Genomic DNA, 13,871 nt, shown 5'->3' on the forward strand with positions numbered 1-13,871 from the left:
CACCCTGTTTGGTTATTAATTGCAAGAGAGAATTTGTCACAGATGAGAAGGCGATAGAACCGGCCGAGCTAGTTAGTAGCGCAGCCGAGCCCACTCCACTGAGCCCAAAACCCTAATTCGTATAATTCGAATTGCGTCGCTCTCGCCTCTCGAGCCGCCTCGATCGCTCCGAAGCCCCCAACCCCCATTTCCCTACTCCCGCCTCGGTCTCATCGAACGATCGAGATATTAAAAGCTCCACGAAGAAGAAACCGAGGAGGAGCAACAAAGAAGTGAGCCTGCGATCCAATCGTCTTCTCCTCCCGAGAAAAAGGTATGGAATTTGCGTTAGATTTGCATCGATTCTGTTAATTTCTCTTCTCGGATCGTTCAAAACGCTATCTTGCTTGCTCTAATTAGCTTGAGAGTATAAAGAAGTGCAATGGGGGCATCGGCGACCGCGGGCATGCAAATGGTGGCGGCGAGGCCGTGCATCTCTTCTGCCTCACGGTTTCTCACGTCGAAAGCGGTGGTTTTGGCGATAGATCGAGGAATCTCCACTAAATCTAGCTTTGGGAGCTCTTGCCATGTCTCCTCTGTGAGATCTCTTCGATTTCGGAGTAATGAGGCTTCATCTTTGAGCTCCCGTAAGGTTGTTACCAGGGCGATGTCTGGTGAAAGCGACAAGAGTGGTGGGTTTGGATTGCCTATCGATCTTAGAGGTAAACAAGTGCGGCGTGATCCAAATTCTTTTTAAGAGGCTTATACATTTCATCAGATAGTCCGTGTAATCTCGTAGTAATTGCCCCCTCATATTAAATTTTTAATTGTGATGTAACTAAATTGGTTTGACGGTATCAAGTTTCCTATTCTAAACATGTTGAGGTGAATCATGGTGTCAATATTTTGGTAGTTTTTAGTGCTAGGGTTTCTTTAGATCTGATAATTAGAGTTCAAGGCTTGTAATATTAAGTTCGTAGGTAATTCCATTGCAATTTCTATCAGTTCTTTCACAGAATGGTTCCATCAGGAATATGCCGATTCCACTAATGCAAGATGATAACTGATTTCATATTTTATATAGACAGGCTACCTTGACTAGCTCGGAAATTTCCCACCAAAGCCATTGTAATTGATGTGTATCTAATATACTGTCTGGACTCTAGAGCATGGTATGTGGCATATTGTCCAGAATGTAACACAACTTTGCAGCTGGTGATTGTGTTAGATGATTGATTAAGTACAAAACTGGTCAATTTTATATGTTGATATAGTTCAGTGTCATTATTCTTGGTCATCAGGGCTTTCTTTACTGATATACATATTGTACTTGATATATGATCTTCAACTTACCTGATTTTTAGGTAAGAGGGCATTCATTGCTGGAGTAGCTGATGACAATGGTTACGGTTGGGCAATTGCAAAGGCTCTTGCTGCCGCTGGTGCTGAAATTCTAGTTGGCACATGGGTGCCTGTAAGTTACTTTTGTTTAATAAATTATTGATAATAGGTTAGTCATAAGCTGTACATATCTATATGTGATTCCTTATGAACAATTCTTCATATGGCAGGCACTAAATATTTTTGAGACAAGCTTAAGACGTGGGAAGTTTGATGAGTCACGCAAGTGTGTAATCTATAGAAATAGAATCTTCAGTATATCATTTCTTTCTTTTTACAGCAGTACTGGAAAGTTTTCTGCATAACTCAATTTAGCAGGTCTTAGTTCTGATTTGTGATAGTGGTAAGTGTCATGTCTGATGCAGGTTACCAGACGGTTCTTTGATGGAAATTACCAAAGTATATCCATTAGATGCAGTTTTTGATACACCTGAGGATGTTCCTGAAGATGTAAGATTAGCAAATATTACTACTTTTGCTTGGTCTATCCTTAAGTTGAATTGATTCACTTGGGATGACTTTTTTAGGTCAAAGCAAACAAACGCTATGCTGGATCTTCAAATTGGACTGTTAAGGTAGGTCATGCTATTATATCTCTTGGTAGATGTGCAACTTCTCATCACATAGCATAACTGCATATTGGTAGCAACAACATTGTAGCTTAACCATGAGTTATTTGAGAATTTCTTGCAATACCTCCATTTTTTTTCCAGGAAGTAGCTGAATCTGTCAAGAATGATTTTGGAAGCATTGACATACTTGTTCACTCTCTTGCCAATGGCCCAGAGGTAGAATGATAAGCATTCTCTGATATTTTTCCCCTGTTAGATTCAATTTGCTAAGTTTCAAAGAGCAGGTAACCAAGCCTCTGCTGGAGACATCAAGAAGAGGGTACCTTGCTGCAATTTCAGCATCAAGCTACTCATTTGTTTCTTTACTCCAGCACTTCCTTCCAATTATGAATCCAGGTACATTGCGTCATTAGAGATTCCACAGTTTGGTATATTACTTGGTGTATGTTGTCAAACAATGATTCACTCGCTAGAAATTCAAAACTTTACCTTAGAAAGTATTTTGCTAGATCTTTGAGATCATTGGGACAAGGCCGCCTAAGCCTATAATGCTTGTTTTAATGCTGGTCTCTTAAGTATAAGCCATGAGTGAGATTTGATATAAAAAGATTGCAGCCTCTGGTTCATTCTCTGCTTAAAGTGTAGTACTTTTTCCTTTTGCTTGTATGTGATGCCATCCTTAATGTAAGTCAAATTCTGCAACTGTACCTATTTCAGGGGGTGCTTCAATCTCTTTAACATACATAGCTTCTGAAAGGACGATTCCTGGGTAAACACACAAAAGTTAATTGTTCAAGCATATTCTGATAATAGTCTGATATTTCTTTTTCATCATCATATTGGTTTATCTGTTTAATCCTGCAGATATGGTGGTGGGATGAGCTCAGCAAAAGCAGCACTTGAGAGTGATACTAAGGTAAGCTGTCCTTTCACATCATTTTCCTATTTGCACTACTGCTTCAAGATTGCCTTATTGTGGTTCATCCTGTTTTCTCCTGAGGTTGACTCTTGGTTTTGCAGGTGCTAGCTTTTGAAGCTGGAAGAAAAGGGAAAATTAGAGTCAACACAATATCTGCAGGTACTCTTTTACGATGCTGTAATGTCATGTCCGCATTAAAATTTCTGTATCATTTGTGCTCAGTCTCTTAAATAGTTGCATTGGCTACATATCTTGTAGCAGATCTCCGGTTCTCGTGTATTAACTATACTAGCTCAACTCAAACTACTGTTGAAAAAGTATCTGCTCTGGTAGTATGAAAATCTGTTCCATGTATAACAAACTTATAATGCATCTTCATAATCTCTACATATAATCAGGCCCTCTTGGCAGTCGAGCAGCAAAAGCCATCGGATTCATCGAGAAGATGATAGACTATTCCTACACCAATGCACCATTGCAGAAAGAATTAACAGCCGGTAAGAACCGAGAACCTTAGGAGCTCGTCATCATTGTACCTCTCAAAATGATCCTTGAGAAATATATGTCAGATATATTTATTCATATTGAATTGCAAATACATTACTTTTACCTAGCTTGATTTACCTCTGTATTTCTTGAAAGAAATCGTGAATGATGTTCTACAGATGAGGTTGGCAATGCAGCTGCATTCTTGGTGTCCCCATTGGCTTCGGCGGTGACTGGTTCAGTTGTTTATGTCGACAATGGGTTGAATACAATGGGACTTGCACTCGACAGTCCGACGCTTGCAGTGTAACCATCTGTTCACCGGTCAGAGTGGGAGGTGGCTGATTTCTCCTGTTTGGCGGCTTCATGATCTCTTCCAATAAAGAGTTGCATTTGGATTTTAGTTTCATAGCTAGGGCATGAGAGACTTCAAGGTATCCTGAATTTTGGAGCGGTCCGAGTATCAGATGCTTGATTACTAGTGCCATTGAGGATGTATGGAACTTGTCTGTCTTAGATCCGTCAACTTTGTAGTTTGAACACCTCATTTCACATTCCCTGTTCTGGGCTTAAGGATCTTGACGTACGATTTTTAGAATTCTGGCCGTAAATGTAAATTAAGTTTCAAATAGAAACATAAGTTGTTATTTGAGACAGCATTCTTACGCCGAGTCCTCTAAGAAAAATAAATCTAGTGGCAGTTCCTAAGAATCGAGATTAGATTTTCAAAGTTCTTCCATAGAATTCTTTTGGGTGGAATTATACTTGAATTTACTATTCGCATCCTACATTGCATGAATATCCACTCGCCAATGCTTATCGCATGTATTTATCTAGTTTTTCACCTAATCTTCACACGTTCTCTCTCAAGTTTCAAGCATTCCAAGTTCTCGTGTGTATTACAGTGGCACAGCTGTACAAAAGGGTTACTCAAGTGATACAATTTACATCATAGTGTTTGGATGATGCATCGAGATGGATTTATTCAATTAGCCATTGTCTTTGATGGTCACTGATCTTTTTAAGACTCTGTTCAGTTGTGGAATAACTCTAGAATAAGCACTACTATTCTAATTTTTAATACCAAAAGCAGAGAGATAATACTAATATAAACTATTATAATATTTAATTCAATATTAATATAAGAAGTAATAATTACATTTAATGTAACATAAAGTTGATATTATAGTATTAGAGAATAATAAAATTATATTAAAAATTAGTGATGTTTTAAATCATATGATGTAAATGCCTTTGAGTATAGGTTAAAGCAGTAGTAGTAGTAAATAATATTTTTCTAAAATAATTTTATTTTTTATTACAACTGCAGACTCAATATACTCTATATATTCATACTATGAGGAAATAATCATGCACTATGGAATAATACAGGTTATAAACCCGCATTACGGAGAAATAACCCTATACTCTATGTAAAATAATCATGCACGAGACATTATAAAATAATGCAAGGTTATAAGCTCTGCATTGTGAGAAAATAACTCTGCACTCTAAGTAAAATAATCATACATTATAAGAAAATAAAGAGACACTATGAGGTAATGCGGGATTATAAGCTTACACTGCAGAAAAAATAACTTTATACTCTATATAAAATAATCATGTACTAAAGAAAAATAAGAAGACACTACGGAATAATGCGGAGTTATAGCTTGCACTACAAAGAAATAACTTTGCACTCTATGTAAAATAACTATGCGGTACGATAAAATAAGGAGACATTATGTGGTAATGCAAGGTTATAAGCCCGTATTACGGAGAAATAACTCTGCATTCTATATAAAATAATTATGCACTAAAGAAAATAAACATACACTATGGGATAATACGGGGTTATAAATATGCATTGAGGGAAAATAACCCTGCACTCTATGTAAAATAATCATGTATTACGAAAAAAAAAGCATTATGAGGTAATGCGAGATTATAAGTTCGCACTACGAGAAAAGAAAAAATACATGCTTAATGTTTTTTTCTCATTTTACATAATTTACTAATCCAAAAAAAATTAAATCTCAACTATATGTAAGATGACTAATATTTAAAAAAAAAAGATAAGAGGAGAAAGAAAATCTAAACTATAGCTGAGATGTTTGATATTTAAAAAAACAATAGTCGAGAGAGAGAGAATCTCAACTGTAGCTATAGTAATATATAATTAAGTGTTATCTAATCTAAGATCAAAATAATAATTATAAATTATTATTAAATTAATTTCTAAATATTGTATGAAATGAGATGAGAAAAGATTATAAATTATTATATCAGATAAGTTGTTGTTTAATCACTACACCAGAATAAGAAGGCTTATTCTAGAATAAATATATTCATATTTCATAAGTGAAAGGAGGACTAAGGATTGCATCCATCACCTTGCACTCTTAGAAGTATACAGAAGTCCAAATAAACATTGATGCTTTAATTCTGAAGCTTTACAAGTATAAAATATGAGCCAGAATCTGATCTAGAGAGAGAGTTGTCAAGTATCCTGCTTCCTTTCCACATAATAAACAATATATGCAGGAAACACTACCAGACCAGCATAGGTCACATTCTGTGAAGATACGGTGCCCCACTGTCTTAAATTTGACCATGACTAAGTCCTTGGCGTATGGAAGTAACAAAACCTCAATTCCCAGTTTGCTGAGCTTTTCTTTAGTTGTACTGTATTTGTAAATGCATGTGCAATTAACTCTGTGACAAGTGAGAATTATCAAAGGAGCAGGTTTACCTTCCAAGATTTTTAGTGTATTTCCTGAAGCCAAACTCTCACATACAATAATAGCATCAATACGTCATTGGCTTGTATTGATATCAACAAATTATAAGTACATTTCAACTAAAGAAAGCCACACTAAGGTAGGCCTGCAAACTGGCAGAGCAAGACAATACTAATTGCTATCAGTAAAGCTTGGCTATATCTTGCTCAAGCAAAGATTTATGTCAAGTTCGAATATAGCGAGTGCCTATGCTTTTGACAAAAAGGCTGCAGCCCCCATTTCACATGAGTGCCTATGCTTGGCTTGCTAACCTTAAGTGAATGTCAAAGCATCAAATGAAGAGTATTTCGTTCAATCAAAAGAGAGTAGTACATGACTACATGCTAACCTGAAAAACTTGGGTTTCTCACAAGTACAGGCACATTTCATTCACCAAATGGCAAAAAGACCATGCTTGAGAGGAAGGACGACAGCAAGCACCAAGTCTTTACTAAATTTCCTGGGATTGGCCGAGGGAAGAGATAGCAAGTCTGAAATACATGTTAGCAGCAACAGATTGTATCAAAATATTCCTCTTTTCAGTTTCATCTAGCCAGTCCTAGCCCTTGCATCACCCTTCAGAAATATCTCCTGGATTCGAATTCCACCTATGCATCAGATCAAGGTACCCCTGCCAACAGACCAGAAATTAGAGAATCATCATCTGTATGTTGGTCAGTCTTACTTGATTTGCCAGTAATTCATACAATCCTACACTCCAACATATGTCAGTCTGATCAATGCATTTGGGGATCTTGATAGTATTGATCTTTTGCATACGGACACACCAGTCTACTAATCCGATTCCAGGACCAAAATTTTATATTAGAGAATCATTGAAGTAATCACTTCTCGTATTACAGATAATTAAAGCAGCCACTCTAAGTTACCTGGAGTATGCCAACTGCAGCAAATTTGTCCATAATTGTTTTGGTTTGTACTGGATGTAGATTCAAAGGATGTAGCAGAGCTTCCACACACTGAGACCAGCAAAACCTTAAGACAAAATCTTCATGCATTAATTCTGTAAATGTATGGAATAATTACCTTTGAGGTATAATTTTCATCCCAATATGTGTAGCTAAGATCATCAAGTTTCCCTGTTTTCTGAAGATCTTCAACAAAAAGCCTCACTTGCGCAGCCTGATTTAGGAAGAAGCAGTAAAAGAGGAGAGGACAAAGGGTAGAATTATAATGCATAATAAAATGACGTACCTCTACATTAGATTGACCTTGTAAACTGAAAGGGAAACCAACAACAAAACCAACAAGTGAAAGTCGCGAAACCTATTGAGAGAATCAGATGGTGATACTTTAATTTTCAAACATTTAAGAGATGATTTTAGTGTGAAGCATATCCAGGGGGAAGGACAGCTGATAGTTAGAAGTACATACTTTCGGCTAAAATCACATAATTGATGACGATAATTGGTTGCAAAGTAAAAGATATATACTTGATAAGCTTATAGTTAAAGTACAGATAGTAAAAACTTGATAGTATACATAAACACCAAATTACATAATCAGCCTCTCATATATATATTTTTTAAGAATAAAACAAATGGATCACTTTCAATCTTACCTAATAATCTTTGGATCAAAGTTTCTTATTTCTATCTCGTAGCAATAGTCAAAATATCTTGACTATTGCATGCTTTCCGTATTGAGTGCATTTTGAACTTTTTGACTATTTCATGCATGGTTCCAAGTTTCGGCCGATCCCGATCTAGGGTTCGGCCTGGTATTGGCCGTATCAGCCGAAACCGACCGAAATCGAAAGAAAGAAAAGGAGAAAGAGAGGGAGGAGAGTAAGAAAAAAAAAGAGAAAGAGAGAGGAGTGTGAGAGATAATGAGAGCTTGTTGGAGGGAGTGAGAGAGGAAAAGAGAAAATACCTCGCCGGAGAAGAACCGAAAAAAGAGAGACCGAGAGAAAAGGGAATCGATGAGAGAGAGAGAGAGACAGAGAGAGAGAGTTAATGAGATAGAGAGAGAGAAGTCAGTGAGGGAGAGGGAGTGGTAGTGGGAAAGTTAATAAGAAAGAGTTAGTGAGAGGATGAGAGAGTTAGTGGAAGAGAAAATTAATAAGAGAGAGTTTAATAAGAGAGTGAGAGAAAGTAAGAATTTTTTTTAGAGGGAGAGAGAGTAAGTGGTAGAAAGAGAGATAAAAATTCAAAAAATAATATAATATTTTTATTTTTAGATTTATATATGAATAATATATATAGTATTATTATTATTTTTTAAAATTTTTAGAATTTCTCTGTATTTTAAAAATCATTTTAAAATATAAATTGATATGGATGGCTGATATGTATCGTTTTTTTGGACGACCGATTCCGACTCCGATTCTAATACTTGGAACATTAATTTCATACTCTTCATATTGAGTGATTTTGTTAAGGAAGATTATAAAGAATTTAAGAAATTGAAACATGGATTTAAGGAATTGAAACGAAAACTTGAGAAATTTAAATCTAATAGTTATGAGTGGGCCAATTGCAAATGGACAAGCTAGGCCTCAATAGCCATAGTAAGGAAGCAATTATCCACTAAGTTTAGTAGCCAGGTATTCAGATCATGGCTCCCACCTGAGCGAGAGAGAGGTGGCAGGCCATTATTTACAGTCTCTAATGGATAGGTCGAAGCCTGTCAAATGCTACAGTCTCAAGCCGGGTCAATCTTGGACAAGGCATGATCTGAGCTAGCTAATAGATTTCCGAGTCAAGTCAGGCCTGATCCAAAGCGAGCCTGAGTCGAGTTTAAGCCCGATTTTATCAGGTTGGACGTTGGTGGGGTTTTGGCCTGTGGGCTTTTTGAGCACCCCTACCATCATCCCTTTCCTCCTCAGCCCAGAAATCCTGTATGCTTCTTCTGAATGGTTTAGTCATATATAGCCAAGCCATGGCCTGCCATTAATTATCTCATGCTAGGTGTTCTGGTCTTCATTGCACTTTGGCCAACCTCAAGCTATATTAAGGTTATTCACTTATTTGTTACCGACATCACTGAGAACACAACTATTTGGAAGATACTATCAACAATAGACCATCATGCTTTACAAAACAATTATCAAAAAGATGAAAAAGATATGGAAATTGACATACCAATGTTCGGAAATCTTTGGCCATTAAGTCAATATTTGTCTTCTTTCTAACCAAGACACTACACCAGATATACAAGAATGTCATATTGTAGAAATCTTATTAATACGTATATTCTAATATATCAAAGGTACATCCAATGACAATCTAGTGACTTTATAGTTAACATCTGTCCAAAGGGATAGAAAAGATTAAAAATGTAACCAAACAGAAAAATGAAAATTCTCTAGCATTGAAGTAATCTATGGATCGTCCAAAGCAGTAACAGATATGCTCAATTGATTGTTTCATACCTCAAAGGTGATGCAATTTTGTTGCAAGTATCAGAAACAGCCAAGCCGACATACTTATGCCCGACATCTAGTCCAAGCAACCGCCCTTGCTTCATAGACCCAGAGTTGAGAAACTTCTGAAACAACTCAATCGGCTTCACCAACTTCATGTTAATCTTGTAGAATAGGAAAGGTAGGAAATGTCAAAGAGGCAATAAAGCGAACATGTTGAGCATGGAGGAGTGGTGTAAAAGAGAGGAAATGATAGAATTCGCATACTGAGCTGTTCTCCACTGTAATTAGGCCTTCACTACAAATTAAAACTTATACTTGGATCCTTTTTTGCTCCACATATAGATTTAGATATGGATATTGCACACATAACAAAATTCAAAATCATATTATAATTAAACAGATATGGATATAAATCGCATATAGATCAGATCTTAAATAGAAATGCATAGGATCCAAATATGGATCGTACCTTACCCGAATACGAATACGAATACGAATACGAACTGGATCTTTCAATATCATCTATATCATAAAAAGGAAAACTCACAAAATCGAAGACAAATAGATACAACAACATCTAAATTATATGGGGATCTTTTAATCAAATAAAATTTGCATGCCTAATAGTGAAGTTTCAGAACTTGATTATGGAAATTGGTAACATAACCAAAAGCAAAACAAATGCAGTTCTTTGAGCTGTTCACTTTAGTCAATGTGAGAATCTCAAAAAGATAAGCTCAATAATTATTTAATCTCTTAAGTTCAGTCAATGTGAGAATCTCAAAAGGATAGCAATATCATGTATTAACATATTTACGTTGTTGACCTCCTAGTTCCTATCAAACAATCTTCAATAGGCGAATAACTACATTTATCCAGATTTAGTTTAGCGTAATATTGGTTATTCAGAATCCCTAAATCTTATTCAACAATCTTGTCATGTTGCCCTACCTCATCTTTTACCATCTTTTACACATTTTCTTTAGCAGTAATCAGATCATACTCTCTTACCATGATTTATGAATATCCCATTAAGATTTAAGTTTAATAATAAATTAATAATGCTAGTATCAGATGCATATCTGCAATCCGCCTAACATATTGCTAAGCAATCAGTTTCCAAGAATATTCTTAAAAAATTAATATATATACAGCACAAACTCGAGAAATTTCCCTTGAACATCATATTGCTTTGGTTGTACTCATACTAGAAAAGATAAAAGAGTACCCGCAAAAGAGAACCAACATACAGTTTATGTAATTCATCTACAACTTGGATAGAAAAGATTCATAATCATGCTAACAGGAGTAACCATCACCCTATGCCCAGATGCTCAACAGGAATTTTTCATTCCTACAGCCTCCAATTGGAAACTCATGTACCCAAATAGGACAATGATACCCCAAAAGTCTCCTCCTTTCTCCACCTAACAGAAAAACCCATTTCAGAAATCATTAAATATCAAAGGAAAATCGACCGAGAAAGGTTTAAAAGACAAGAACAAAACAATCAAGGGCGAAATCAGTGGAAAATGGAAAATACGATATGGGTACTGAGGAGAAGAAAAAGACCTTTTAGAACGAAGCAAGACACGTCAGAGAGAGATGGATGCGGCGGCCAGCGGGTGAAGACTGAAGAGGGAGAGACGGAGAGTTGTTGGAGATCAATGAGTCTGCTTACTAGTTGCTCACTACTAAACTAATTATTTATAATATACACGGGTAAACGGATATCCACTATCCATATCCATATCCAATAAATTTATCTATATATCCGGATTCAGACTTTTTTAGAACTGCTATCCAGATTTGTATCCAGGATAGGTAACAATTTTGGAGTTTTTGACCAAACTAATCGTGTTTGAAACTGTTTTTACCAAAAGAATTCGTCGCTCAAACTTAATACCAAGAGGGGTCTGATGCACTGTAGTCCTATATAAATCGCTTAACTAAAAAGTGTTTTAGTTCAATGAAGAAATGCTTAACTGTTAAATATTTAAGCTCCGACGTAAAAAGATTAACTAGTTAACCTTTTACCTTTAGACTTAACTAGTTCAGTCAATGTGAGAATCTGGATAAATGTAGTTGTTTTCCTATTGAGGATTGCATGATAGAACTAGGAGTCAACAACGTAAATATGTTAATACATGACATTGCTATCTTTTTGAGATTCTCACATTGACTAAACTTAAGAGATTAAATAATTATGGAGCTTATCTTTTTGAGATTCTCACATTGATCAAAGTGAACATCTCAAAGAATCATGTGTTTTGCTTCTGGTTAGGTTACCAATTTCCATAATCAAATTATGAAACTTCACTATCAGGCATGCAAATTTTATTTGATTAGAAGATCCCCATACAATTTAGATGTTGTTGTATTTGTTTGTCTTCCATTTTGTGACTTTTCCTTTTTTTATGATATAGATGATATTGAAAGATCCCGTTCACATTCGTATTCGGGTAAGGTACGATCCATATCTGGATCCTATGCATATATTTAAGACCTGATCTATATTCGATCTATATCCATATCTGTTTAATCAGAATATTATTGTGAATTTTGTTATCTGTCCAATTTCCTTATCTAAATATATATCCGGAGCAAAAATATGGATCCAAGTATAAGTTTTGATTTGTTGTGAAGCCCTAGTTACAGTGGAGAACAATTCAGTATCATAGTTAAGAATGTAAGCAATTTCCGATACTCCTCTTTGAGCAGAGGAGTGCTATTAAAAAAGAAACCATAGGTAGAGAAGTCGGCCTATATTTGTGATGGATGAATAAATAGATGAAAAATCACTAAACATATGCGAACAACTGGTGAATAGATGAATAATTACTCGAGGAGGGAGGACCGGAGGAGGCGGAGCTTGGTGACGGCGAGCTCGAAGAGGGGGGACTGGAGGAGGTGGAGCTTGGTGACGGCGACCTCGAGGAGGGAGGACCGGAGGAGGCGGAGCTTGGTGACGCCGAGCTCGAGGAGGGAGGACCGGAGGAGGTGGAGCTTAGTGACGCCGAGCTCGAGGAGGGAGGATCGGGGGAGGTGGAGCTTAGTGACGCCGACCTCGAGGAGGGAGGACGGGAGGAGGCGGAGGTTGGTGATGCCGCGATTGAAGAGGTGCTGGCGAGGAAGGATTTTATAGTGATTTGAGGGTGGAGGTTAAGAGGCGGCTGCCGATTGGGATTTGGGAGAGATGGAGGAGTTTTTTGACCAAACTATCCTTGTTCTAATTTTTTTTTTACTGAGATGAACTATCCCTCACTTATTATCTCTAATATACTGTATCTCTAATAAAAATATTAAACTGATTAGTTCAACATTTTATGTATATAAAATTTTATAACTTAATCTTTCAGCAATGAAGGTAAAAAAATATTTGACAATAAAATGTTAAACAACGTTGATCAGTTTAGTGTTTTTTGTTAGTGCTACAATGAATTAGACTCCATTTAATAATAAGTTTGAATAACAGTTTATTTCAATAAAAAAAAATCAGAATGAGAGGGTTAGATATTTATATAAGCGGGTAAAAGGATATCCATTATCTGAATTCGTAACTGATAACATTAGTTATACTCATATCGGTATTAGATTTTTCTTAAAAAATTATTCATACCCAGACATTTTACTACACTCCTATATGTATCTCGATCTGAATCAGATAAGATTTTTCTATCTATATCTAATCCTATCCGAACCGGGTAGCATGCTGGGTCGAACTTAATCCAACATGTTTTCACCCCTAAGAAGGAAGAGAGGAAGAAGAAGGGGGTCGGCTTTTATTAGTCGATTAAAACACTGTCTTATCCAACGTTTTACTTAAAACGCTGACCGGTTTAGCGTTTTACCAAACATTGGAAATACTCTTGGGATTTTACATGCTGATGAACCTGACAATGTTTTACATTCATTTCTCTTAGGGTCGCAAAAATACTGACTGCGAGTTTAGAAGAAGCCTGACAAAATAGTGGAAAATGTTAACTTTTTAGTCTTGAAAATGCAGTACAGGTCAGCATGTTAGACTAGAAAGGAAACACTTAGGCGAATATGCATTTTTGGTTAAATAAAAAATACTTACTATTTAAGCGTTTTATATAGAACTATAGCACATTAGACCCATTTTGGTATTAAGTTTGAGCGACAGACTCTTTTGATAAGAAAAAATAAAGATTCAAACAGAGCTAGTTTGGTCAAAAACTCACATGTTTACCTATATCCAGTCTAATCTGAAGAAGAATGTGGGTCAAGTCGGAGATAATTCGACCCGTTTTCACCCTCTAATTTAAACCCATTGTTCTTCTCAGAAAGAAAGATTGAAGAGAATTAGGTTTTGGCCAACGTGC

At 36.2% G+C, this 13,871-nt stretch overlaps 2 protein-coding genes across 11 annotated transcripts; one reads left to right on the forward strand and one right to left on the reverse strand.

Annotated features, from left to right (window-relative positions):
* The first annotated feature begins 23 nt into the window (after nt 1-23).
* On the forward strand, nt 24-4,068 carry LOC140794474 (enoyl-[acyl-carrier-protein] reductase [NADH] 1, chloroplastic-like). The gene is made up of 13 exons (XM_073146515.1): nt 24-313; nt 400-701; nt 1,344-1,453; nt 1,551-1,606; nt 1,746-1,830; nt 1,908-1,955; nt 2,094-2,168; nt 2,237-2,348; nt 2,670-2,721; nt 2,817-2,868; nt 2,973-3,030; nt 3,270-3,368; nt 3,537-4,068. The coding sequence occupies exons 2-13, from the start codon at nt 422-424 to the stop codon at nt 3,665-3,667; spliced, it is 1,158 nt and encodes a 385-aa protein (XP_073002616.1). The 5' UTR covers nt 24-313; nt 400-421; the 3' UTR covers nt 3,668-4,068.
* Nucleotides 4,069-6,160: 2,092 nt separating this feature from the next.
* On the reverse strand, nt 6,161-12,757 carry LOC140793576 (uncharacterized). Of its 10 annotated transcripts, none has more exons than XM_073145123.1 (9): nt 12,368-12,677; nt 11,098-11,157; nt 10,845-10,952; nt 9,532-9,686; nt 9,242-9,299; nt 7,353-7,424; nt 7,185-7,280; nt 7,028-7,117; nt 6,161-6,768 (listed from the first exon to the last, which is right to left on the reverse strand). In XM_073145123.1, exons 4-9 carry the CDS (start codon nt 9,678-9,680, stop codon nt 6,709-6,711), a joined length of 525 nt encoding a protein of 174 aa, XP_073001224.1. In that variant the 5' UTR covers nt 9,681-9,686; nt 10,845-10,952; nt 11,098-11,157; nt 12,368-12,677; the 3' UTR covers nt 6,161-6,708. The 10 variants fall into 10 exon arrangements, with proteins under 10 accessions (XP_073001224.1, XP_073001225.1, XP_073001228.1 ...); XM_073145124.1 differs by having other exon boundaries at nt 10,776-10,952; nt 12,368-12,638; XM_073145127.1 differs by lacking the exon at nt 7,353-7,424.
* Nucleotides 12,758-13,871: the final 1,114 nt, after the last annotated feature.

The sequence above is a fragment of the Typha latifolia genome, chromosome 8, assembly GCF_019914945.1.
Source record: "Typha latifolia isolate L0001 chromosome 8, TyphaL0001v2, whole genome shotgun sequence".
Classification (NCBI taxonomy): Eukaryota; Viridiplantae; Streptophyta; class Magnoliopsida; order Poales; family Typhaceae; genus Typha; species Typha latifolia.